We start from the raw sequence: 22,902 nt of genomic DNA, 5'->3' as shown, positions 1-22,902 counted from the left end.
TAGATCAGCTAGTTTCTTTCATTCAATATAAGTAGAAGGATTATGTGACCAGATTTGATATAAGGCAAACCTAGTCTAGCTAGCTAGGTTTTTCCTTTTTTCTTTTCTTTTTATCTCCCCATGTTCTTATTCTTTATTTGCACTTTGGGTGTGTCTTTCTTTATTGTTTTGAAGTTGCATAATGATTTATTGGGATGGGTTTGTTTGCTTTTTTCTTTTTTTTTTTCAGCAGTATTGATTTTACTAGATGGATTCTTTTCTGATTTAAAGGGTTAGGGTATTATCCATTTATTTGCACTTGCATGGGGGAGATCTCTTCAAGACCCATCAGTCAGTGTCTGCAGATGCGGCATCATCATGATTCACAAACTAGGTAAGGGCTTTTTTGGAGGCCAGGTGGTGGCATACTACAATCACCTCCTTTACTTGAAAGTTTCCTTTCATATTAATGGGAATCTTGATGATGCTGCATCAGCAAACATTTTGGCTACTCTCACTGTTCCATTTCAAATAAAGGAAGATTATTCCCAGTTTGCTCAAGGTGAAAGTCCTGTTACAGAGCATGCCATTCGGACAATATATATATATATATACACACACACGCACGCACGAAAGGTAATATATAATTTCTCTTTAACATCTATCATAATCTTTTGACTGATTCTACTCATGCCCTTGATTCTTTTCTGCTAAAACAGGTGACTGAGGGGGAGGGGGGTTTAGTTTATGGAGAGCCAGGAATCTAACCAACTTGAAGATCTTGATTTACCCTTTTTGCTTTTAGCCAGCTGCAACCTATTGCAACTATTCTCTTCAGATATTGGTAAATAAAATTGTATGGTTCTTCCTAAGGAACATCCTTCCTCAGGTTGGTATATATTTGAGTATGAAGGTTTTAATTTTACTTCTTATAATATAATAATTCATTTATACATTACTTTGAAATTGAAAACTTAGAAATTCTACCCTTTTTGTTAACAAATTTTATGCTGAAATTGTGAACTTATATAATAGCTGTCACAAAGAGGATGCCCAGTCATAAGCTCTCTTCCTATTTTCCTAGGAAAGGTTCATATTTGTCATCTAAAAATGTCTATATAAAATTGCTCCCTAATTATATATATCTTCAGCTTTCTACTCGAATGTAGATGATGACCTTGTTAAACACCAAATTAAAGCAGGAGGCAGCTGGAAGATTTCTGAAGGTTATCTCCATTCTAGTATGAAAATTACAGTGAGTACAAGTAAGGGGAGGATGAACATTAATATACTTTGGCAACAAATCAAGATTAGTCAGATAATTTGAAAATCATAACATATGGAAAGCTCTATAAATTCAACCCTTTGTGTGTTTTAGCATTACACCCCATTGGTGTTTCTTGCTTTATTTTTCTGCATGTTGTTTATTGGTTTTCTAGTAAAGGTTTTCTGTCTTGTGAGAAATTACTCCTTTTTTTTTCTTCTAATGCTTGAATAGTCACTGATCTCTAAACATCAGTAATTGTTTCTAGCTTGGTGTGGCAGCAGGTGACTGGCGGTTACCCAGTCCCCATTGTATGACAGGTGAGTGTGTGGACATAAGCTAGCATTGGCAAAAGGCTTCTCAATATGCTTACAATTTGTGACAGAAAGGGGGTCCATGTTGAAGATGTAATAATTAATATAGCAATTGTTTTCACTTATAAGCCTTTTGATGGAGAAGGCTGACCCAATTAGCTGAATATGTAGGTAGAACCAACTGGCAACTGGCATCTTGGTGTTGTTGACAGTCAAATAATATTGCTGATAGTCTAACCTCTCATAGGAACATGCCGCATTTAACCTGGGAAAAATGAGCAAACAATTTACAAATAATTTTTTTTCCCTTTACTTATGATGATCATGTAAATAGTAGTTCAAAAGATATCATATGTAGATTTTAACAACATATGAAACATCTATATCTTCTCCCCATAGGCCCAAGCATAGACAATTAGTATAATTAGTTGCTTAAACTCACAAGTTATACGCATCATATCAAAATCTGATTTCCCTCTGATATCATAATACATATCTTCATCCTTTTTATCATGCATGCCTTATGCATATACAAATACACATACACACATGCATATCTAAGTGCTTATATGATTGTGAATGTTTAGCATGTATGGTAACCTCGGAGCTGAATCGTGGAACAACTTGAAATGTAACCATCTTGTTGTTGGTTCAGATTTCAGCATTTGTGGTAAAACTAAGGTTTAAGAATATATCGTACACTGTACTTGCTTGCAAGAACAAGCTAGAAGTCTTTAACATAGACAGTACTTCAGCTTCATTCTTTAGCTTGTGGCAATAATGAAGTCTGCAGAAATTCCATGAATGAACTAGAATCATGGTTCTGATCAGATTCACCCACATTCCTTCTAGATTTTCACTACATAACTATAACAAGCACGCGCAGATTTCTTATTGAACCACAGGAAACTCCATTTTTTAAAATTTTTTGTTCATATAAAAGAAGGCAAACCCAGTAGTAATAAGTACTCTGACAAGAGGCTAACAAGGTAGTTAGCTTGGGATTTTTACTGTTTTAAGAAAATTAGCACAAGCTTTTCTGACTAGTTTGTCAGGCGTGGCATTTGATAATGGATCAAAATTGGGCCCAACACTGTTGAAACATTGTGGACCTGAACTCTCGAACTATATGTGGTGCGCAGCTCTCTGCAGTAGAGCTGGATTCTGGGGTTTAAACATGTTAAATTCCATGTATTTCTTTAGGTTTCAACAAATTTCAAAAGGAAACCAAAAAAAAAAATGTCAGACCTGATTTTCCATGAAATTTATAGGCTATATTTATGAAAAATGTTTTGCAAAAATACACAAAAAAGAAAAAAGAAAAACAATGGGCAAAATGTAACGCCCGCAAGATGTGAACAAACAATGTGAAAATGTGGTCTGTTCCTCTGAATTTATAGATTTACATTAATGGAGGCTGTCGACATAAATTTATTTGATGTTTGACCTGTTTTTAATTCAAGTTGGACCCATTATTTTTTTTCTTAAAAAGATATAAAAAATTAAAAGAAAAATTGAAGGTTACTACTACTACTACCACAATTTCTTCTGCCCATGCTTGTGCAGCTCACATGTTTCCATGTGGGACTCCCAAATGTTGATATTCTCAAACCCACATGATCATTAAGGGGGAAAAAAAAAATCTTTGCTAAACGCTAAATACACTAAAAAAAAAAAAGCAGTTCAAAAGATGCATTGTATTGCAGCCACAACACGCCATGTGATTTGATTTTGACCCCTCCTTACAATGTTTGACCATAAATCTACAGTTTTTTTTATATGTATAAACATAATTAAGTTCTTTATAACTTGTAAAAGAAAAGGAGAGGTGAAGTAAAGGGAAAGGAAAACCCAAGTTATAGGATCTTTGCCTCTATGGGGTAGTACAAAATTTACAAATCTTGAAGTTCATTTGTGTTTGAGATACTTTTACCATGTAAGCATGAAGGTATCTATTGATTGAAAACTTGTTGAAGAGAGTAATTTTTTGCAAAGACAGTAAATTAAAGTTATTGTAATGGCTGAAAGGCCTTCCTTGGATGTGAATAGTCTGACTTGGAAGGATGGGCATGGGCTACAACTACAAGAAGGGAAGATACATATGTAGAACTGTAACCTCTCAAACATGAAGTTGTGGAGAGAAGAGCAAAGAGGCCCCATTTATAGTTTGTGGGACTCCATCAAGAAGCAGAATGGCACTGTAATGTATATTCCATTCACCAAACTGCAAAAATTATTTGAGTCTTTAAACCTAACCCTGTCTTTTTGTAGAACAATGGACACAATATCCTTATCACAAGGACCAGCTAACAACGCTCTGACCCTCCCCCCCCCCCCCCCCTTTTTCCCTTTTTCCTCTCTCTTATGTGTGTGCTTTTTGTGTGATATGAACTTAAAATACTGACATTATTATAGAGCCCCGTACGACAATTGTGTCTATAAATATCAATGATGGAGCTCCAAGAGTAAGGAGATTCAAAAATCGGGCAAAGTCTTATACGAGAAGTGGCATTTTAAATGCTAAATAAACACTGATCAAATCAAACAAACAAAGCTAAAATTCTAAGGCCCTACTTCAGTATATATATGAGAACATATAGCCCCACTACTGTATGCAGCACTGAGAATCCTTCTCAATCACATCTCCTTCTCACTCTCGTTTTTTTTCTGTTCATCTCTCCCACGTGCAGACAAAGAGGTTATCAGGTTAAGTTAAAGAGATCAAACTCTGAGAACTGTCTATCCATTATTGCTATTGTTGCAGCTTCCAAGCTTATTACATGGATGAGAAGTGGAAAATATCAAAGAAGGAAGCTTCAGGTGCCCATTGTTCCAGTTCTTCAAAGTTTCCTCTCACCAGGAGTTTTTCAGCAAAGAGCATTTCTTCCAAGTCTCCTCTTCTTAGGAGTTCTTCACAGAAGAGCTCATGTTCTCCATCTTCTTCATCATCTAAATGTTCACTGCCTCGAAGTTTTTCACAAAAGAGCTCTTCCATTTCGCGTAAATGTAGTAGCTTGGCCAAGGAACAGAAGGCAAGATTTTACATTATGAGGCGCTGTGTTGCCATGCTTGTTTGCTGGCATAAGCATGGAGATTCTTGAAGGAAAAAAGAGACGCAGGGAAGGTTCCTTTCCATTTTCTCCACTCATTTATGCAGGATGGTTCTTGGATTTTGTTTGTTTTGAATTCATGGATTTCATCCATTGGATAAAGAACAGATAAATGTCGCAGTTTTTCTTGCTCAACTTCATTTTTAATTAGTCCAGTTCAGCTTGTAATTATAAATGAGAGAGCTACAAGTTTTATAGTTGTAAGGAAAAACTATATCAACAATTAGATTTCTGTCAAATCTTAAACCAGCAAGACTTTTTTTTCTAATCTTTTCTTCCTTCTTTTCCACCCTGTGATTTCTTTTTGTTTTCCCCTTGAGATATTAATCAAAGCAGATCTCAAAATCAGGTCTTCTTAAATTTGATTTTCCTTTTTGGAGTGGCTTTTGGTTGGGTATTTTTGTTCCAATTTTCTTCTTTGTTTGTTTGTGTTGATGACAGAGAGATTCCTTTCAGCTGTTCCAGTTGCCAATATAATAATAGGACATCATTGGATATTGGATCTGCATTGGGAATGAAAACAATCCTTTTCCCTTTTAGAAAAAGGGGTGGGAAATGAGTATTCTGTAAAAAGTAGAAGGCAAACCTTGGATTGATCCTTAAATAAAACTCTGGCTCTTTTCCTTTCAGTTCTGATCCCCCACTTTTCTCAATTTCATATTTCAACTCACCAAGTCAGCCCTGAAACTGTTTTTTAATGTGCTAAAACTCAGTAAATGGTGAATGATAAGCTTGAGAATCAGTGAAAAACTTTTCTTCAACACTTCATTGGAAGGAGTAGCACATCCTGACTGCTAAGTTTTCCAAGTGTAAGGCAACAAAACACAAGGAAAAATCTTTTAAACTCAAAACACACTTAAACCAAGAATTATGTCTGAGATGCATGTAATATGGTCATTCATCATGAAGCTCCATCTATCATCCAAGTTCCAGCCTTCCCCGAATAACATTTTAGCTAAAATTGGTGACGGTCATTACTTCAAAAGAAGGGGATCTCACTACCATGACGCATTAGAAAATTTGTTAAGTTGTGTTCAAGCTCTGATGACAGTAAGGAAATAGCAAGATGAATTGACTACCCCTTTCCTCATTCAAATTTGCCTAGGGCAATGTTTGTCTGATAACATAGATTAATATGTTCTTCCTCCTGTTTTTAACTTCCTTGCATTGTTGCAACAACTTCATCTTCATTAATGCTAATGGTGGTTCTGCAATTAGCACCAGGATTTTGCGAATATGGATGTGTTTTAACTTTCAGCTATGGTTTTACATAAAAAGCATCCATTAGATTAATAATGATCTTTGGTGTCCAACTACCTAGGCTCAACACAAAAGTTATTACTATGAATGAACCTCCGTACAAAGTTGAAAACAACTGACAGCAAATTTATCATATTACTTCAGTGCATTTGACTCCTGAGCCTTATGTCTTTTAGGCTACGAGGGAGAGGATTAGTATAAGTAACTGTAACTGTGATGATCAACACGATTTCAACCAATTCAAAAGGCTGTAAAAGCTCAAATTCTTTCAATAAACTTTAGATCTTAACCACGATTGATGTAACTTTGCAAATATAGAATTAACAAATCCAAAATCTTTTATGTGTAATATCAGAAAAAATAAGCAAAAATATCAATTTCTCTAGCTGTAGCTGAGCAATCTTGGTAAAATTAGAAATTAGCAAGAAAATAAGAAATGGGATGCCGCATACCTCATGACCAAGGCCCTTCCAAATAGCTTGATTCATGTGTTTCCCGAGAAAGATTGGCCACAGCAGGATCAACAGTAATCTCACAATGGGATTTGCATGGAATTCTTTATTGAAAAATATATAAGAAAATACAAGGATTAGTAAGGAATTTCTTCAGGATGAAACACGAGTCAAGAATATTAAAGGAATCAGGGAATTCTTATACCAAGCAGGGCGATTGGAATCAATGACTGAATCCAATAGTCGGGAACAAAAGAAAAAAGAAAGTTCACCATATATTATTCCTGTGATGAGATTAGAAAGCTTCAAAATTGGCTAAGAACAAGACATGAAAATTGGCATTGTTTGTTAAAAAAAAGGGAACTGGTAAGGACTAATAATTTCATCACTGCTCTCTTTGGATAGCCAGTTGGCAATACAGCAACTTTTGCCTAAAGTTTGGATTCAAACATTGTGATCAACATCAAAAAAATCAACAAAATAATCATGTCTTATCAGCTACAGGATTATAAGTTACTGACAAATAAACTATTAAGACAGAATTATTGCGTTTCCAAATCAAGTAATGCAAGTAATTTCGAATTTCTTTTCAATTGACCATAATTAACAAGTTTAATATTTTTGCAACCTGAATTATTGCTCCAACAACTGCATTGAAACTGTGGGTCGTACAAGTACAAAAACTCCACCATTTTCTTGGTGAAGGACTCTAGCTAGATCTCCGAGACAGGCTGAGAAAACAAGCAAAGAACCATATGTTCAATGCCAATGTTAGCTTTGGATATACTCGTAGACAATTTGTCTTAGGTAAAATACAGCATAACAAAACCATTATACAAGTTACAAGAAAACTATCCCAAAGAACGAATTAAGAAAGGAACAAAAATGGAGAAATTAAAATTATGCATAGCAGGGTGGATGCTACAAGTCCGAGTAAAGGACAAAGGTCAACACTTGGGAAGATCAGAATGTGGAGGAGGCAGCTTCTGGTTAGGGAGCTTTGCATCCAAGACTATCCATGTCATTCCTAAGCCCCAGCTCAGATGAACATCGAAGTGACAGTGCATAAGCCAAACTCCTGAATCATTTTAATTAAAAAAATATTTATCAGTAAAAGAAATATTCATATTATGTTTGAAATAAATTGTATAATCTCAGTTGTCACCAGGATTGTCTGTTTGAAAATGGATTGCCATCCCACCAGAAGGCATACCAACAGCGTTTCTTTCAGCAGGATCAACCAGGTTAAACTTGGCAGGGTTATTGTTAGGATCAAAGTTGCCAAAACCCTGACAAACAACATAGAAGTTATAGCCATGGAGATGGAAAGGATGGCTCTGAGCACCCAGGATTCCGGTGTCCTGCAGGACTACTTCCACACTTGTAGTGAATGGTACCACCACAACTTTAGTGCCATTAGTTACAAGTGTGTTGTTAGGGGGAGTATCTGTATAATTGAATGGATCAAGAGGGACGGTTGGGAAATCATTGGTGTAAACACCGTTAGATTGGGAGAAGTAGGATTGGAGAAATGCAGTTGTTGGAAGAGCAAAAGAGATATTGTTCATAGAAGCAGCAAATTTTGTGCCATTAGGTCTCTGGCAGGATTGGTTTTTGGGGCAGAGGCTGCTTCCAAGACCAACTGTGAAGAAAAACTTTTTGTCTACTTTTTGTGGGACATTGACAGGGAACTTTGTGGTGGCTAAACTTCGGAATTTGCTTGAAAATTGGCAACAAAATTTGTAGCATTGATAGTGGGCAAGCCTGGTTTAAGAAGTGGACGGTTCTTCAAACTGGTGGAAGATGAGGAATTTGAAGGTGTTTCATATTCAAGAATACCGGCTACATTGGTATGTCAAAGGTACCATACCAGTGAAATATGGTCAGGCTAACATGAAGAAAGTGGCATTGGGAGCTTGAGATTTGGTATTCAGGAGAACATTGGTGGTTTATCCAGGTGCTATCACCATTGTATTGGTTTCAAAAGGCTTGACATATACTGCATCAGCTTCCACAACAGTGAAACTGTGATTTGCAGTGTTGAAGAATAGCTCATCATTGAGTGCAGCATTGATCAACCTAAGGAGATATGTTTCAGTTCTCCAGGTTTACCCTCAGCTTATATGTATCTATAAATTACATACATAATCAAAACCCAGTATAAGAATTTTGCTGTGAATTTAATGGGCTATTGAATTTGTGACCAAAGGGATAAAATAATATACATTTGTCAGAACAATTGTACAATGGGCCTGAAGCCCATTTAGATTGTAGGCATCAGAAAAATTCGGGCCAGCTCCTGTTTAAAGAGACCGATTGATGACAGCCTCAGGATCTGCATTAAGCCACTCTGTTGTAGTTTGACAAGCCGAATTCATTCAGTTAATTGCCATCAAAGAACATCCCAATTTGCCACATGAAGAAAAAATTGATGATTTGCATAAGATTACCAAACAAGATTGGGACTTTTTTATAGGGTTTAACAAATGGGTAAGATTCATTGCGCAGATGCAGGATGATAAGTGGCCCGTAAACAGTTGCTCTAAGCCATGAAATGTGAGCATGCCAGAAGAGAGTTCCTCTTTGTCCAGGAATGGAGAAGTTGTAAACATAAGACTGGCCAGTTTGAATAGGACATTGTGTGTGATACATGAAGGCCCATCTGCGTATACACTAAATTTGCCATTCTCAAAAGGGTTATCCATTGAAATTAAAACATGTATAATTTTACAGAAATCCAACGGCTTCATAGTTCATACCAATGAATGCTGATATTGTTAGGAACATGGTTAACTGCTTAGTATAACACGGGGTCCAGGGAACTTCCTGTTGACTGTGACAATGCTCTTAGTGTGGCACAAGCGGGTGATATTTTTCAGCTTTTTCTGCAAACGGAATTGAGGACTATGTTACTTTCACTTCACAAGTTATCTAAAGCAAACAATGCCGCAATGCATACGTTGAACTTGTAGTGCCTGGTGACACCTGCATGCTTTGCATTGACAACCTCAGGATAGGCGATGAGACAGCCAACAGCAACAAGGAAGGTCGTGAGACATGGTGGTGATAAAAGAGCTGAAGCACCCATGTTGCTAGGCAAAGTAAAAACATGTAGGAAACATAATATTGATTAAGTCTTTGAAGTTTAGCTCATAATTTGGAGTGATTCATGTGTTCAAATAGAGACATTGTACAATCTTGTGTCCATGTTTGGTTGATTGGGTAATAAGATGTTACAGGTTTGAGAATTCAGAGAATTACAAAACCATGACCCAATCTTCACTGGAGTATCATTAAAATCAATTAATCTTTTGTCCTTGTTGATACACAAAATTTCACCATTCCTAACCTTAATACAGCAAATTGATGATGATACCTTCTCCTAGAGAGATTTCAAGAAATTGTTTCAATGGGGAGATAAACAAAAGAAGATTCTCAAAAAAACCAACTTAAATTACATGCATATAAAGAAAACCAAGTGAAAATACATGAAACATTTTCCATAGTTATTTAAAAAAAAAGTTCACAATGATCAGTCTGGTTAGTAAGAGTGCATCCTCTACCTTTTCTAACCTGATGATTCCAAACTCTCAAATTTTGCTTTAGGGATAATAAAAGAAAATTCTTTATTAAGATTAATGGAACCTTTGAAAGACATATTCATAGAAAATCATTTTACTTCATACGTATTACCACTGAAGAAAACTGTGAAAAAAACATCCCAACCCATGTGCATATGAATATTGTATCTTTTGACCTAATATTTATGATCATGAGAATATATTTCCACATATGCCATCTGTTATTATGATACAGCTAGATATTTTTCGAGGTCTACTCTAACCGTTATATCTTGGTGATGAAGACAAATCAAAAAAGTTACTAGCTACCATCTTCCCACAGCTTGCCAATCATTTACGTTCTTGATGATGATCATTTTCATGAAAGATTCACTGAGGCATGCACATTTGGTTGGTGATGGCAGCTCTCTCAACCAAACAGAACTCTGGGGAGTCGCAAAGCTAGTGGGAAGTGAAGGACTTTTGACCCACCTCCCTTTTAAGCAAGAATAGAAATGATTGGAAAGTTCTAACCGTAAATAACTAAGCAAATCACCCAAGCTTAATCATCAAGTTAAAGATAAACCAGATTTAGCCAGAGTATATGGCTAAAAGGGTTTTGTGAAAATAGTTCATTTATCAGATTTTATTTGTGATTAATAGAGTAATTTTAATGTATAATTTTATGTTCTTGCAATTAATTATCTGGTAGTATTTGATATTTGATGTTGCATTCATTGTGTATCAGCTTGTTGATGAACAAGCTGGCCAAATATGTCGAGACAATTGACACTTGCACAAGTTTTTTTCATTAATGATGTGATGATAACAAAATAAAGGTGGTGTTTTACAAACTCTGAAATTCATGTAATTAGTATATAGAGAATTGAAGAAACATACAAATTTGTAAGTAAACAGTTACAATATTAGTCCCAGATCATAACAACTGATATAACTGCTACTCCAAGAAGCACAGCAAGAAACTTGAAGAACGGAGTGTCAAAGTAACATTGAGCTTGTGGTTTGAAGCCCTTGGCAATAAGATGATTGACGGCAACATAAATGAAAACTCCACAAGCAAGTCCCATTGAGATTGCGTACATCCAGTCAGCTACTTTTCCTTGAGTTGTAGCATCAATGGCAATCCCGATCCCTACACCAATGGGGCTAGAAATAGCAAAGGCAAAAGAGTAAGCACAGGTTAACAGAAATGGCCTCTTCGGTAGCATTCTGAGAAGTGCAATGCCCATCGCAATGGCCGCAAAAATTTTGTGCAGCGAAATTGTCCAAAGATTCCTCCATGCATCTGCCTTGGTATCTGAAAACAAATAATTTATTTCAGCAAGGAACATATTTCTGAACAGACTTATCACTAATGGGTTTTAAATCTTAGGGCTGAAACTTGAAAGCAAGTTAATTAAGTTTGTGCAATTTTCAACTCGGATTCATCTCATATAACTGTTTATGCATAGCTTGTTGAATGAAAGCTCTAGAAACTTACCTGAAACACCAACGGCAATGCCCTCAAAAACTGAATGAAAACACAGGGCGAGAATAAGAAGTAAGGTATCCCCAAAAGACGTTGTTCTCAAGAAAACTGGATTGGCATCCATTCCTATATCTTTAGAATGATGCTCATTACCAGTTCTGCCTTCTTCCACTTGCACTCTTTCTCTTTCACCATTTGATGTAACATAGGTGACTATGCAATCACCAAGCATGGTGAGTAGAAAGCCCGCCGATGCCAGCATGAATGCAAAAGGGTAGGTGTTGGTCGTGAGATCACCGAAAGTTCCATTAGAATCGCTCAAGAAATGAATCAAAGAGGTGGCCAGAAAAACCCCACCGGCAAACTGTGTGCCTAAAAGGATAAAATTTTCGTTCCATCGATAAAAGTAGGGGGAGACGCCACCTGCAAAAGTGCTCACTAGAAGAATGATCAAGCACCATACTTTCACCAAGATTAAGCCCTTATCATGCAAGTTTGCATGGTCACCGCCACCCTCGTCCCCTCCATGACCTTTGGTTTTAGAGAATTGTAAGAGAAGGAGAAAAACAATCAGGGAAGTTGACTTCAGTTTTCCCAAGGAAGAAATTATAGCCATAGATAAGAGTTGATGGATATTTCTTCCCCTTTTTTCCTGGATTGGTGAACGTTAGTTATGATATAAGCGTGGAAAAAAGAAATTTATATAAAAAAATGAAAAAAAAAAAAAAAAACTAGATTTGCTCGCCACTTCTTAATTTGCAGTACAGCTTTGACTTTTTATAGTTTGTACTATGGTATAGTTGTACTACAGACGGTAAAATTTGTTAATTCCTGTTTGTTGTCGTTCAGACCAATCTGTCGAGGACGACCACAACAGGATTGGGCCAGGTTTCACTTGGAGGACAAGGACTCCACCCTTTTCCAATGAGCTGATCCTGTTCAAACAAAATGGGTTTTTTCCTTCTTTTTTTTTTTTCACAAAAATTTGCATCACCAAAATTTCCTTTTACCTCAACTATTACCATTTACCCACTTCTCGTTCAGACCAATCTGTACTATGGTATAGTTGTACTACAGACGGTAAAATTTGTTAATTCCTGTTTGTTGTCGTTCAGACCAATCTGTCGAGGACGACCACAACAGGATTGGGCCAGGTTTCACTTGGAGGACAAGGACTCCACCCTTTTCCAATGAGCTGATCCTGTTCAAACAAAATGGGTTTTTTCCTTTTTTTTTTTTTTCACATTAAAAAATTTGCATCACCAAAATTTCCTTTTACCTCAACTATTACCATTTACCCACTTCTCGGGAATAATCAATTTGCAGCCTAATCTCCAGGCTTCACTTCAGATTACGAGAAGAAGATCACCCAAATATCCTTTTCTATAGTATGAGAAAGATGATGAAGAATTTATATGACATAATAAGTGATGTTAATGAATGATTAAACAAACACTAGTGGTGCAGCTAATGCAAACCCCTCCAATGGTTCAAAGAAAGCATTTTCGTATTGCTTCGTTTTAGAGTTAAAGATGGAGTCAAACCAAAAATGAAGCATTTCATCATGTCCAATTAGGCGTGCAGAAAAAATGTATGCCATCATAATATGTGACATGTGGTGAAGTCCTAATCTTCCACAACTACCACCAGAATTTATGACCCCAGACAAAGTATATTAGATGAGATCATATGGAATTTTTTAGTTTAAAGTTACAGGGCTAAGTATGGTGAACCTAAAACCTCGTTTTCTCTCATGAAGCCTAAAGATAAATAACATAATGATCATAGAGGATATTTACAGACACAGCATAAAACATTATTTAATGCATACTTTAATGCAACTGCAAACTTGGACATACTTTAATGCATATACAGAGAGTATTACTTGGGAGTCAAGTTAAACCATGTCTGAATCATCTGATTCACTCTCCCTGTTTTCCCGCCAGCTTGACCCCATTCTAAACTTGCATACAGGACAGGTGCCTTGTTGCCGCAACCATGTATCGATACAGCTAGCATGAAACTGTAGGAAAGGAAGTTATTAATATAATAAATATCATATAATAGAAATGTGATCAAGATAACCACCATTTACAACTTGGTATTATATGAAAGATTTGGGTTTGGGATTTAACTATAAGCATCTCAATGAAGGACTAAGTATAAAACCACAAGGATGCCGGCACACGAAAAAGGATCAAGAATCATCAAGATTTCAGATATGTTTGGGCAATTATTTGGAAAAAAAAAATGTCAAGGGCAGACTTCAGAATGATAATGATAAAAGGTCATCCATTTGAGTTACGAAGACAGACATTTACACTTTAAACAAGTCAGGAATTCACAGCCACATGTAACTATGAAACATTTAGGCATAAGAATATTTTCTCAATTCACACCCATGAAAAAAAAATTGCACGAAATTGATCCTAATATGCTGTTTACAATGTTTATGAATGCAAAACTATTCATAAACGGAAAGATCGGAGGAAACACTAAAATTGTTACACTACTCAGAGATGGAAAATTTGCATATGATACAAAATTTCTAGCATTCAATGTTCAACAACATATATCATTGTTCATATGCAAATCGGAGGCTTGCAAAACCTTGAGCCTATGTCCAAGAAAGCGTTAGCTTAAATTGTTGTCAAGTCTATATAATTCACTAGAACAGTCACTGTTTCACTATTGATGTGACATGTTAATTAGTGTAATTCATTTGACATAGATATGATAATATAAGATATTGGGGGAAAACAGACAACAGTTTTGACAAACGAACGGTACAACTTTTTTTTTATAAGATGAACAGTACACTTTAAAATAGTTAGATGACAACAGAAAACATGAGCAGACTGTAAAAATAGAACCTGATGCAAACATGGCAAGCTCCGAACAAGCTCCCCCCTGTTAACTTGATCCAAGCAAATAGTACAAGTTAGTTCATCTTCTGAAGCCTTCATACTCCCATCAGCCTTCCTAGAATCGTGCTTTGGCTGCAATATTTATTTGTGACTAAGACTACAAAAGCCATCCATGAAGCATTGCATATGAAATGATTCAGAAAGATGCACAGACACAGAAAAATTTTTATTGAACACTTTAATGCCCTCTCCGATTATGTCAACTTTGAATATGAGATGTACTCAATGACTTGTTATGTTACCGAGACCTTCTTTGAAACATATTAAAGCTTCATGAAAATTTATTACTGCTTGAAAACTGAATGATCAACCACGGAAGGAATTGCTTGAGTGTGGTATGTAATCACCATTATTTTCTAATTGATTAGAAAAAATTATACTTAAAAGTACCTCAACTGGCACTGACGAAGATGATGCCTGCTGCAGTGATGATCCAGCACTGTAAAAAACAAGAAGAAAAATTGATGCAACTATGAATTCAGTCAAAGGAAAAATAAGCAAGCCCTGCATGCTAGTTCACAATCAAAGCAAGCTATAAGTAGTAAAATCCCTACTACCTAAAGAGAAGCATTTATGAGTACCTCTCTGGGCCAGGGACCTTGTACTTGTGCACAGGTAAGGCATTTATCTCTTCCTCACTCATTGAATGAGTTGTGGAAGTATTATCAGCATCCAATGCTCTCAGGGTTTCATAATCTGGAGCAGAAAGAAAGGAATTATTAATCTTCAGAACACCAAACTAGTTACAACCAAAGCTCTCTTTGCATATCAGTCAATGCATGTTAAACCCAAACCATAGAATCTTATAAGTGAATTTTGAAAAAGCACTGCACCTAGGTCATCAAATTCACGGTCAAGAAGTGCAAGTTGGAGTCTTAGTCCTTGTAAGCGTCCCCTTGTAGCAAAGGCAATTGACGGTGGCAAGTGCAAACGCAACTCGGTATGACCAAGCAAACCACTAGCTGCTGCAGCGTGAGCTCGGGCCTGAGCTTGAAGTTGCTGACAAGTTGCATACATCCTCAGGCTCGTAGCCATTAAAAAGACACCCACTACTACCCAAAGCTGCATACACAGACACACAGGATACCTCCATGATTGCCATGTGTTAATAGATACATCACCATGCTCCCAGTGAATGTTTAGAGAGTACATACCAGAAAGTTTGGTGACATTTGGTGAGAGTTTAAAATCATGAACAGCAAAAGAACTGCTGAAAACAAACAGATAAGAACCGATTAGAAATGCAAGTTAAAGATACAATAAGGAATGATTAAAGACAAAAGTTAACAGATACAATGGAAGAAAACATAAGGAACTAGAAACATTACCTGTAACAAGAAATGCCAGTGAATTGGAATTAACTGGTCGAGCAGCATGTATACGCTGAAAAAGAAATAGCAAGGGGAGATCAAGTCCCATTATGTAGTATAAGATAATCAGGCAGTCCAACAGGTAAAATGTGTAGATGTGAATAAGCAGACATACCACAGCAGGACGTTCAGGGATAAATCCTGAATACCCACTCTCAATATCTCCTCTAGCCCCTCGGTAAACAAAACTCATTGTTGCAAAAATGCAGAAATTTCACTTGTCTATAAGGTGGTAGATGGTATGCAAACAACTTCTTCTCTTGAAACTTCAAATCCTATGATATTTCAAATGTATGTGAATCAATATTACAAGTCATTTCAATCACACAAAGCATAGAAGCCATGAAATCATGCTTTATTTAAATTGAAATTTACTCAAAATTTAAGGATTACATAGGTTGATTATTAAGCTAAAACACTTGCGCTCACATACTCAATGTCTTATCCACCAATTCCATCTATGGCTGGTTAATGGTTATTCAAAATCAAAATATGTTATTCTACACTCACATGTTGACAATTTCTGAGCCAATGCTTATGCTTGTGGCTAAGATAGAAATCATTTTTTCTACATATGATTCCAAAATTTACCCATCTACCAAAATGCTGTAAGCTCTGAAGTGATCATTACAAAACCACAGATTTCTATCTTGTTAATACAAACCATAACTATAAAAATGTTATAAAACACCTTCAAACTCCAAAGAGAAAGCAACCTAAAAGGAATTGGTATTCAACATGGGAAAAGAAAAAATATCATAAAATTTTCAGTGCCGTTAAAGCTTAACAAATTTGACCTAGTTATGAAATCCAATAGACAATTTGTTTAAGCTTAACACCACCATATCTCTATCTCTCAGTTTCCATAAAAATAACTTAAAAAAAAAAAAAAAAAGCCAAAGCGCCTAATTGTTTATGAATTGCAATGTCATTTACCTTGTCAATTGTCATTATTTTAGTAATTTAATAGTCTTTAAAGACCCACCCTCTAAAGCATAGTTAATACTATATTATGCTGATTACTTCACACATTCTCAGAAGCAAAAGATTCAAACTTTATTATTTAAATTCCTTCCTTTATTAATGATTTGAACATTATTAAAAAATCAAATCCAAATACAGAACCAACTGGAAAATCAAGAAAAAGGAATAAAATTTGAAAGAAAATAAATAAATATAATAGTAACGCACGTAGCCTAGATTGCTCACGAAAAAAATGTCGACTTTCGAGGTCTGGTTTGGCTAATGAGAAATCGCAAGGTGAAAACAAAAGAAAATTGTCAGTTTTCCTCCGTTTTCTCAGCAAACAAACAGAATTCAATGCTAAGAGACAAAGAAAAGAAACAATACTTACACAAGAAAAACGAAGATCAATCGATCAAACGACCGTCCTTTTAATTGCTTAAAATGAGAAATTGGAGAAAAAATAAAAAGATAAAGAAAAGAAAATGCGAGAAAATTCACTCTCTCGCTCCTTTTTTTTTTTTTTCTTTTTCTTCTTTGCTGTTGCAATTGCGTTCTCTTTCTTTGTCCGAAACTGGCCTGTTGTAGCAATTTCTTTTTCTTTTTCTTTTTCTTTTTGGGTTCTAAATTTTTTTTGTGAAGAGATAGAACTCTGATAGTGACACGTGTCCTTGCTTTGGATCTCATCTCTGCCACGTCTTGTTACAGCGTGGATGACTTAATCACAGCCGTTCATCCGGCATTTGTCCACATCAGATTTCTGGTGTGAGGATTCATCATCCAAACTTCCAAATATCTCATTCTTTTCTTGCAATATTTTCTATACGGATTAAAAATAATTAAAATATTATTTCAAAAATATGTATTTAATTTATTATATTAATTAAATTAAAAAAACAACACCCTAATTATAATTTTTAAATGTCATAGTAATCAATATCCCCGAAATGTAAAACAATATCATTGTATTTAAATTTTGATTGTTTAATTATATTTTAATTTATTAATAGATTATTAGTTAATTATTTAATTAGTTTTATATAAATATAATATTTTATTGTAATTTTTCTAATATTTATAATTTAAAAAAATAAAAGTAATTCAAGCATGAGTGTTCCATGACAGTTTTAATGGTTTATCAAAGCCTCAAACTTGTATTAATTAAGTGATTTTAATCACTCTTTTAAATAAAAAAAAATAATTCAAACAATATTTTGGTTAAATAAATAAATAAATAAGTTGGTTAATTGTTGACGACATTTAAGACATTAATTAGATGTTAACAGCTCATCAATAAATTAGTATAGTTTGGAAATGAGTAGTTTCACAACATTAATGGATAACCAGATAGGCCGGAGAGCATAGTTTTCTCGCCACCATGTATTGGTTGGTGGAATCTCTTTTTCTTTATTTTCTTCCTTCTAAGTAGATTTAATAAATTTAAATATAATATGATGATATAATATAAAAATAATATAAATAAAATAAATATAAATAATATAATTTTAAAATATAATAAAATTATAAAAATATATTACATATTTTATATTAATATAAATTATAATATATAATTTGTTATAAAATAAATATATAAATTATTAATATTTTATATAACATAAATACAAAAATTATCAAATTTAATTCCACCGTTCCTCTTTGTCCAAGCTGTGTGCTGTCGCCATGTGAGCCTCATTTGGAAACATGGCTTGAGAGTTGGTCAATACAGCCTTTTACATTTCAGGAAATTCATTGACAAAATCTTTTTTTTTTTTTCTTTACCCTTGCAATGTCAGTCACAGCCCACAGATGCTGTAGGAATGAGGTGTTTGGTAATGCGGACAAGTGGGTTGACGGGCAGGATTTGACTAATTCCTTGTCTGGATAAAAGATTTTGTCAAAACTTTGCCGTATCAGCAACTTCAGAATTTATATTTTGCCAGCTTGCATTCCTACTTTCTTTATTTGCTTTCTAACCTCGAGAATTAAGTAATCTTCTACAATTTTTTTATACAAACAAGATTTGATTGAGTTTCCAATCAAACAACATATGCAACTTTATATTTAAAAATAAAACAATTTTTTTTTAAATCTCAAATGTAATCTAATTGATTCATACAATAAAACTTTAAATACTGTTTATAGAAGCTTCTATTTTGACTTTCATCTTTTAACATATGAAAGAGATACATGTAACAAGTTAATTTCCTAGAACTAGTATAAGCCATTAAAGTTAAAAGTGTAAATAATCAAAGTTTTGTGTAAATTATTTGTGAATATATTTTATATATAAATGGGGAAAAGTGTAAAAAAAAAAAATAGAACAATACCCCAAAACCTGTCTGAAACCAAAAGGTTTCTGTTTTTGATCAAACAAAAGCCCAAAATTGTATAGATTCTGTCAGTTCCATCCCTTGTTCTTGCATCGGAATAACAGAGAAATCAAGATGAAATTGCAACTTGAATACTACTATATCAAAATTTCGAATTCTTGCTAATAAAATGCTATTTACGATAATCAAAGAACACATATTTTCCATAAATTCAAAACCCAAAAAAAGTAAAAAAAAAAAAATCTCATTCCAAGACCGAGCTTGAGCTTCTGCTTCTACTTCTTGTAAACCTACCAAACATAGACGTTGAATCACTTCTGGTCAGACTGCCAGATTCTGCAATTCCACGATGAGAATGAGACCTCAAACCCCTCAAAAACGACGTCACACTTCTAATAACTCTCCTGAACCCATTCTCCCTCCTAACCCCAACCCACGAAACTCTCCTCGGAGCTCCATGACCAGAACCCGAGCCCGATTCCCCGAACCCACCATCCATCTCCGTATAAACCAAGGGCACTTCCCTTTCTCCTCGAAACCTTCCCACCGCAAACACCCCACCGGGTAATCTCCATATACTCAACCCCACCGCGTCCGAAACGTTTTCGTTTGACTCGTTTCGATCCGACGGCATTTCATATCGGCAAATGGGACACGAGTTTCGAAGTGAAAGCCATGGGATGATACAGTCTTGATGGTAAATATGCTTACATGGCATCTCCCTAGCTTCCGTCCCAAGCTCGAAAGGCTCCTTACAAACGGCACAGTAAGTTTCTGAACAAACATGGCTCGTCGCTATTTGAATCGTCGGCATTGATTCGATCGCTGATTTCGAAGCGGGCGGGTTCTCCGGTTGCCCTAGTCCGGTTATTTCGATCTGGGAAAGTTGTTCTAATAACCGATCAAAACCCAAACCCATTAGAGACTCGGACATCGAAGTCGGTATGGGCCTTAAACCCAACCCAGATCCGTCATCATAGAGAAATTCAAAGCCGCTGTTGTTGTTATCGCCGTCGGTGGTGCCACGGAGTACGATGATTGGATTGATGTTTGACCGGTCAACGGAACTCCGACGATTTCGACGAAAGACGAGATTTCGTGTCCGATTCGAATTTTGACGGTTATTATCGTTGCTGGTGATCATGAACATAGAAGGGAACCGACGGTTGTGATTATCCGATGTTTCGATCTCCTCGATGAAACCTCCGTCGCAGTACGGGCAAGCAACGGTGTTGTTGGCGCCGTTGTCTAAAGCCAAGACACGAACCAAACGGGTGCAGCTGTAACACCAATATGACGACGTTGAAGACATGCTTGACCGGCTAAAATTCCAGATCCAGAAAAAAGGCAAGCAGGAGTAAAAGAACAAAGGATTTTCGTGTTTGAAATGTGCTTCACTCGCTTTTAAAGGAAACGAGGCCACCTTAAAGTTTAAACGCCGTAAAATTATCAAGCCACTGGCGATTTATGAGTGGAGAAAAAAATTAACGGCGTTAAAGATTGACCGGTCAAGTGGAGGCTAAGGTTAAAGTTAAAAGTTAGGGTTGACTGGATTCTGGAAACAGTGAAACAGTTAAACTGTCGGGACGCCGAGTTTGAAATTCAAAGTCGGCGAGAAATGAGAGGCGCGTGTGACGTGTTGGTGCGTGGGTGGGCAATGACAGGTACAACTAGGAAGATTCTTGTAAACGAGGCAAAGAGTGTCTTGTTCTGTGTAGGCGCGTAGTATGGACCCACACGCGTCCAATGCCAGTAAAATATGGTCCCACAAACAGTAACTTCTGATTTTATTTCAATGCTAAATTTCGGCATGATCGATGTGCTAATTCCTTAAATTGAAATTATTAACATTAAATAAAAGTATAAAATTTGTTGAACAAAATTTAAAATGATAACTCTAAAAATTATTCAAACTCATAAATAATACGTCATTTATTGATAAAATTTTAAATTTTAAATTTTAATGATTAATATTAATTTTTTAATAATCTCAAATATTTAAAAAATATTTTTTTAATATTTTCAAATATTTAAAAAATATTTTTTTAATATTGGCATCTTTAGTCCAATTAAATAAATTTAAGTTCTTAAAATTTATCATCAAATTTTAATATAATATTATTTAGAGGTGATAACAGTTTGAATTGAACTGAATTTAATTCAAATTTTTTGAAAAATATATAAAATTATGAAATTTTAAAATTCGATCTAAATTTGAATTGAATTTTTATACGATCTAATCTAAATCAATTTCTATCAGTTCAGTTTGTAACCTTGTTTTATAAATTTTTAAATTTTTTATTTTTTATATATTATTTTAATATAATTTTTAATATATTTAAATAGAATTAGGTATAAAATAATTATTTTTATTTTAAAATATTTTAAAAATTAATAAAAATTAATAAAAATATATAATTTGATTCGATTTTTTTAATTTTTCACTTTTTGATTGAAAAATCGATTCAAACCGAACATATATATTTAATATCTGAATTTAATTTAAACCGAATAAAAAAATTGATATAATTCAATCTTAATTAAATTAAATATTACGATTATCGATTTTCTCAAAATTTTTCTCACCCCTAATATTATAGTGTATTTTTACAAATTTTGAGCATGTGCAATAAATTATTATTATTATTTGTAAAAATATATAAATTAAATTGAAGTAATATTTTTATATATTATTATGAGTAATAGTTCATGGTATTAAGTTAATGTGGCATAACATTTGAGATTTAATTTAATTATCATCAACTGGAATTTTTACTTTTTTTTTATGCATCACAATGTGATCATGATGACATTTTCTTTGATGATCATAACTCCATCCACAATGATAATAAACAGACCATACAATGTTGTCTCCGAAAGCACACCTCCAAAGAAAGAAATAGGCATGTGTTTGTCCTAAGATTTCATTTGGACGATTATGATAAATTAAAAATAGTAAAAAAATTTAATATAATTATGATTAAAAATATTTGATAAAAATTTTTATGTTAAATTACTCTCATTGAAATTAATAGTTTAATTTAACCGATAATACAATGAATTCAATTATATTATATCAAATATGCGATGAAATCCAAAGGAACATTAAGTTTAATGGCCAAAACTTAATTAAGTAAATTTTTGTTTAAAAAAAAAAAAAAAACAAGTCTCCCTTATTTTCACTACGGTCCATATGGCAAGACCAAGGAATGCGCTTATTTCCATTTGTTAATTGACAAAAAATAAAACATTAGCTCTAAAATCAATTTTTTTTTTTTAAATTCGAGGGTAGATAGATTATTTGAACATTCAAATCAATATAAAATGTATCGTATCTGACAACTTAAGACAGATAACTGTAAAATTAAAATTTAAAATCGTAATAAAAATAAATTTTTGTTTGTTTTATCATATGAATTTATATTTGATATATCGTTCGTGCATAAATTTTATAAATCTTTTAAAAATATATTAATAAGGTGATATTATATAATTTATTAATAATTATGGAATTTATATGATGATAATGTATTTAATATAAATTATTTATAATATTTCTCTAAAACAATCTTTTTTGGTATATTGTTAAGTCAAATGTTTTAAAGATGCCTGCTTACACCTTATTTATTATTCCAATTTAGTACCTGGACAAAATGGAGAACAAACAATAATATTTTTAGATAAATCAAATAAAAGTATTGAAAAACCAGTTTTTGAAAATACTTGTTATTAGGATTCCAATATTCAAATTAATCTCATTTCAATAAGCTAACGTTTTATTGCAAGAATAGAACTCTCTTTTAAAGAGAATGCATAAATTTATTGGGACTTAAAAAGACAAACATCGACTGTGGCCAAAGAAAATGGGAAAGAAAATAAATAAA

At 34.2% G+C, this 22,902-nt stretch overlaps 3 protein-coding genes and 2 pseudogenes across 10 annotated transcripts; 1 reads left to right on the top strand and 4 right to left on the bottom strand.

Annotated features, from left to right (window-relative positions):
- Nucleotides 1-3,365: 3,365 nt before the first annotated feature.
- LOC111302146 (small polypeptide DEVIL 9 pseudogene) lies at nt 3,366-4,936 on the top strand (annotated as a pseudogene). 2 transcript variants are annotated; one of them, XR_016328328.1, is made up of 2 exons: nt 3,366-3,757; nt 4,248-4,936. The product of XR_016328328.1 is annotated as a small polypeptide DEVIL 9 pseudogene, transcript variant X2 (transcript). The 2 variants fall into 2 exon arrangements; XR_016328327.1 differs by having other exon boundaries at nt 3,366-3,762.
- A 1,929-nt stretch (nt 4,937-6,865) lies between these two features.
- Nucleotides 6,866-9,827, bottom strand: LOC111301378 (laccase-2-like; annotated as a pseudogene).
- Nucleotides 9,828-10,732: 905 nt separating this feature from the next.
- Nucleotides 10,733-13,451, bottom strand: ZIP2 (ZRT/IRT-like protein 2). Of its 2 annotated transcripts, none has more exons than XM_022896987.2 (3): nt 13,314-13,451; nt 11,441-12,080; nt 10,733-11,257 (listed from the first exon to the last, which is right to left on the bottom strand). In XM_022896987.2, exons 2-3 carry the CDS (start codon nt 12,042-12,044, stop codon nt 10,866-10,868), a joined length of 996 nt encoding a protein of 331 aa, XP_022752722.2. In that variant the 5' UTR covers nt 12,045-12,080; nt 13,314-13,451; the 3' UTR covers nt 10,733-10,865. The 2 variants fall into 2 exon arrangements, with proteins under 2 accessions (XP_022752722.2, XP_089600950.1); XM_089744824.1 differs by lacking the exon at nt 13,314-13,451 and adding an exon at nt 12,177-12,317.
- On the bottom strand, nt 13,040-17,299 carry LOC111301380 (E3 ubiquitin-protein ligase SDIR1-like). Of its 5 annotated transcripts, none has more exons than XM_089744826.1 (10): nt 17,080-17,258; nt 16,917-16,967; nt 15,841-16,000; nt 15,684-15,738; nt 15,510-15,562; nt 15,189-15,417; nt 14,937-15,051; nt 14,746-14,794; nt 14,302-14,427; nt 13,040-13,451 (listed from the first exon to the last, which is right to left on the bottom strand). In XM_089744826.1, exons 3-10 carry the CDS (start codon nt 15,916-15,918, stop codon nt 13,326-13,328), a joined length of 831 nt encoding a protein of 276 aa, XP_089600952.1. In that variant the 5' UTR covers nt 15,919-16,000; nt 16,917-16,967; nt 17,080-17,258; the 3' UTR covers nt 13,040-13,325. The 5 variants fall into 5 exon arrangements, with proteins under 5 accessions (XP_089600952.1, XP_089600951.1, XP_022752727.2 ...); XM_022896990.2 differs by having other exon boundaries at nt 13,085-13,451; nt 15,510-15,565; XM_089744825.1 differs by lacking the exon at nt 16,917-16,967 and having other exon boundaries at nt 15,510-15,565; nt 17,080-17,299.
- A 1,834-nt stretch (nt 17,300-19,133) lies between these two features.
- On the bottom strand, nt 19,134-20,409 carry LOC111301377 (E3 ubiquitin-protein ligase RDUF2-like). Its single transcript, XM_022896986.2, has one exon. It carries the CDS (start codon nt 20,328-20,330, stop codon nt 19,263-19,265), a length of 1,068 nt encoding a protein of 355 aa, XP_022752721.1. The 5' UTR covers nt 20,331-20,409; the 3' UTR covers nt 19,134-19,262.
- Nucleotides 20,410-22,902: the final 2,493 nt, after the last annotated feature.

Source organism: Durio zibethinus, chromosome 15 (assembly GCF_047325235.1).
Source record: "Durio zibethinus cultivar Kanyao isolate XHJ-2024 chromosome 15, ASM4732523v1, whole genome shotgun sequence".
Classification (NCBI taxonomy): domain Eukaryota; kingdom Viridiplantae; phylum Streptophyta; class Magnoliopsida; order Malvales; family Malvaceae; genus Durio; species Durio zibethinus.
The sequence above is the reverse complement of the archived record's forward strand: the minus strand, read 5'-3'. Positions and strand labels throughout refer to the sequence as shown.

What these genes read in the sequence shown, in the direction of transcription:
- ZIP2 (XM_022896987.2), bottom strand. Translation starts at nt 12,044, where the DNA reads ATGGCTATAATTTCTTCCTTGGGAAAACTGAAGTCAACTTCCCTGATT. An exon ending in CATTGCCGTTGGTGTTTCAG is followed by an intron (nt 11,258 to 11,440) that starts GTAAGTTTCTAG and finishes ATTTGTTTTCAG; the next exon opens with ATACCAAGGCAGATGCATGG.
- LOC111301380 (XM_089744825.1), bottom strand. Translation starts at nt 15,918, where the DNA reads ATGAGTTTTGTTTACCGAGGGGCTAGAGGAGATATTGAGAGTGGGTAT. An exon ending in TCCCTGAACGTCCTGCTGTG is followed by an intron (nt 15,739 to 15,840) that starts GTATGTCTGCTT and finishes TTTCTTTTTCAG; the next exon opens with CGTATACATGCTGCTCGACC. An exon ending in ACTGGCATTTCTTGTTACAG is followed by an intron (nt 15,566 to 15,683) that starts GTAATGTTTCTA and finishes GTTTGTTTTCAG; the next exon opens with CAGTTCTTTTGCTGTTCATG.
- LOC111301377 (XM_022896986.2), bottom strand. Translation starts at nt 20,330, where the DNA reads ATGTCTTCAACGTCGTCATATTGGTGTTACAGCTGCACCCGTTTGGTT.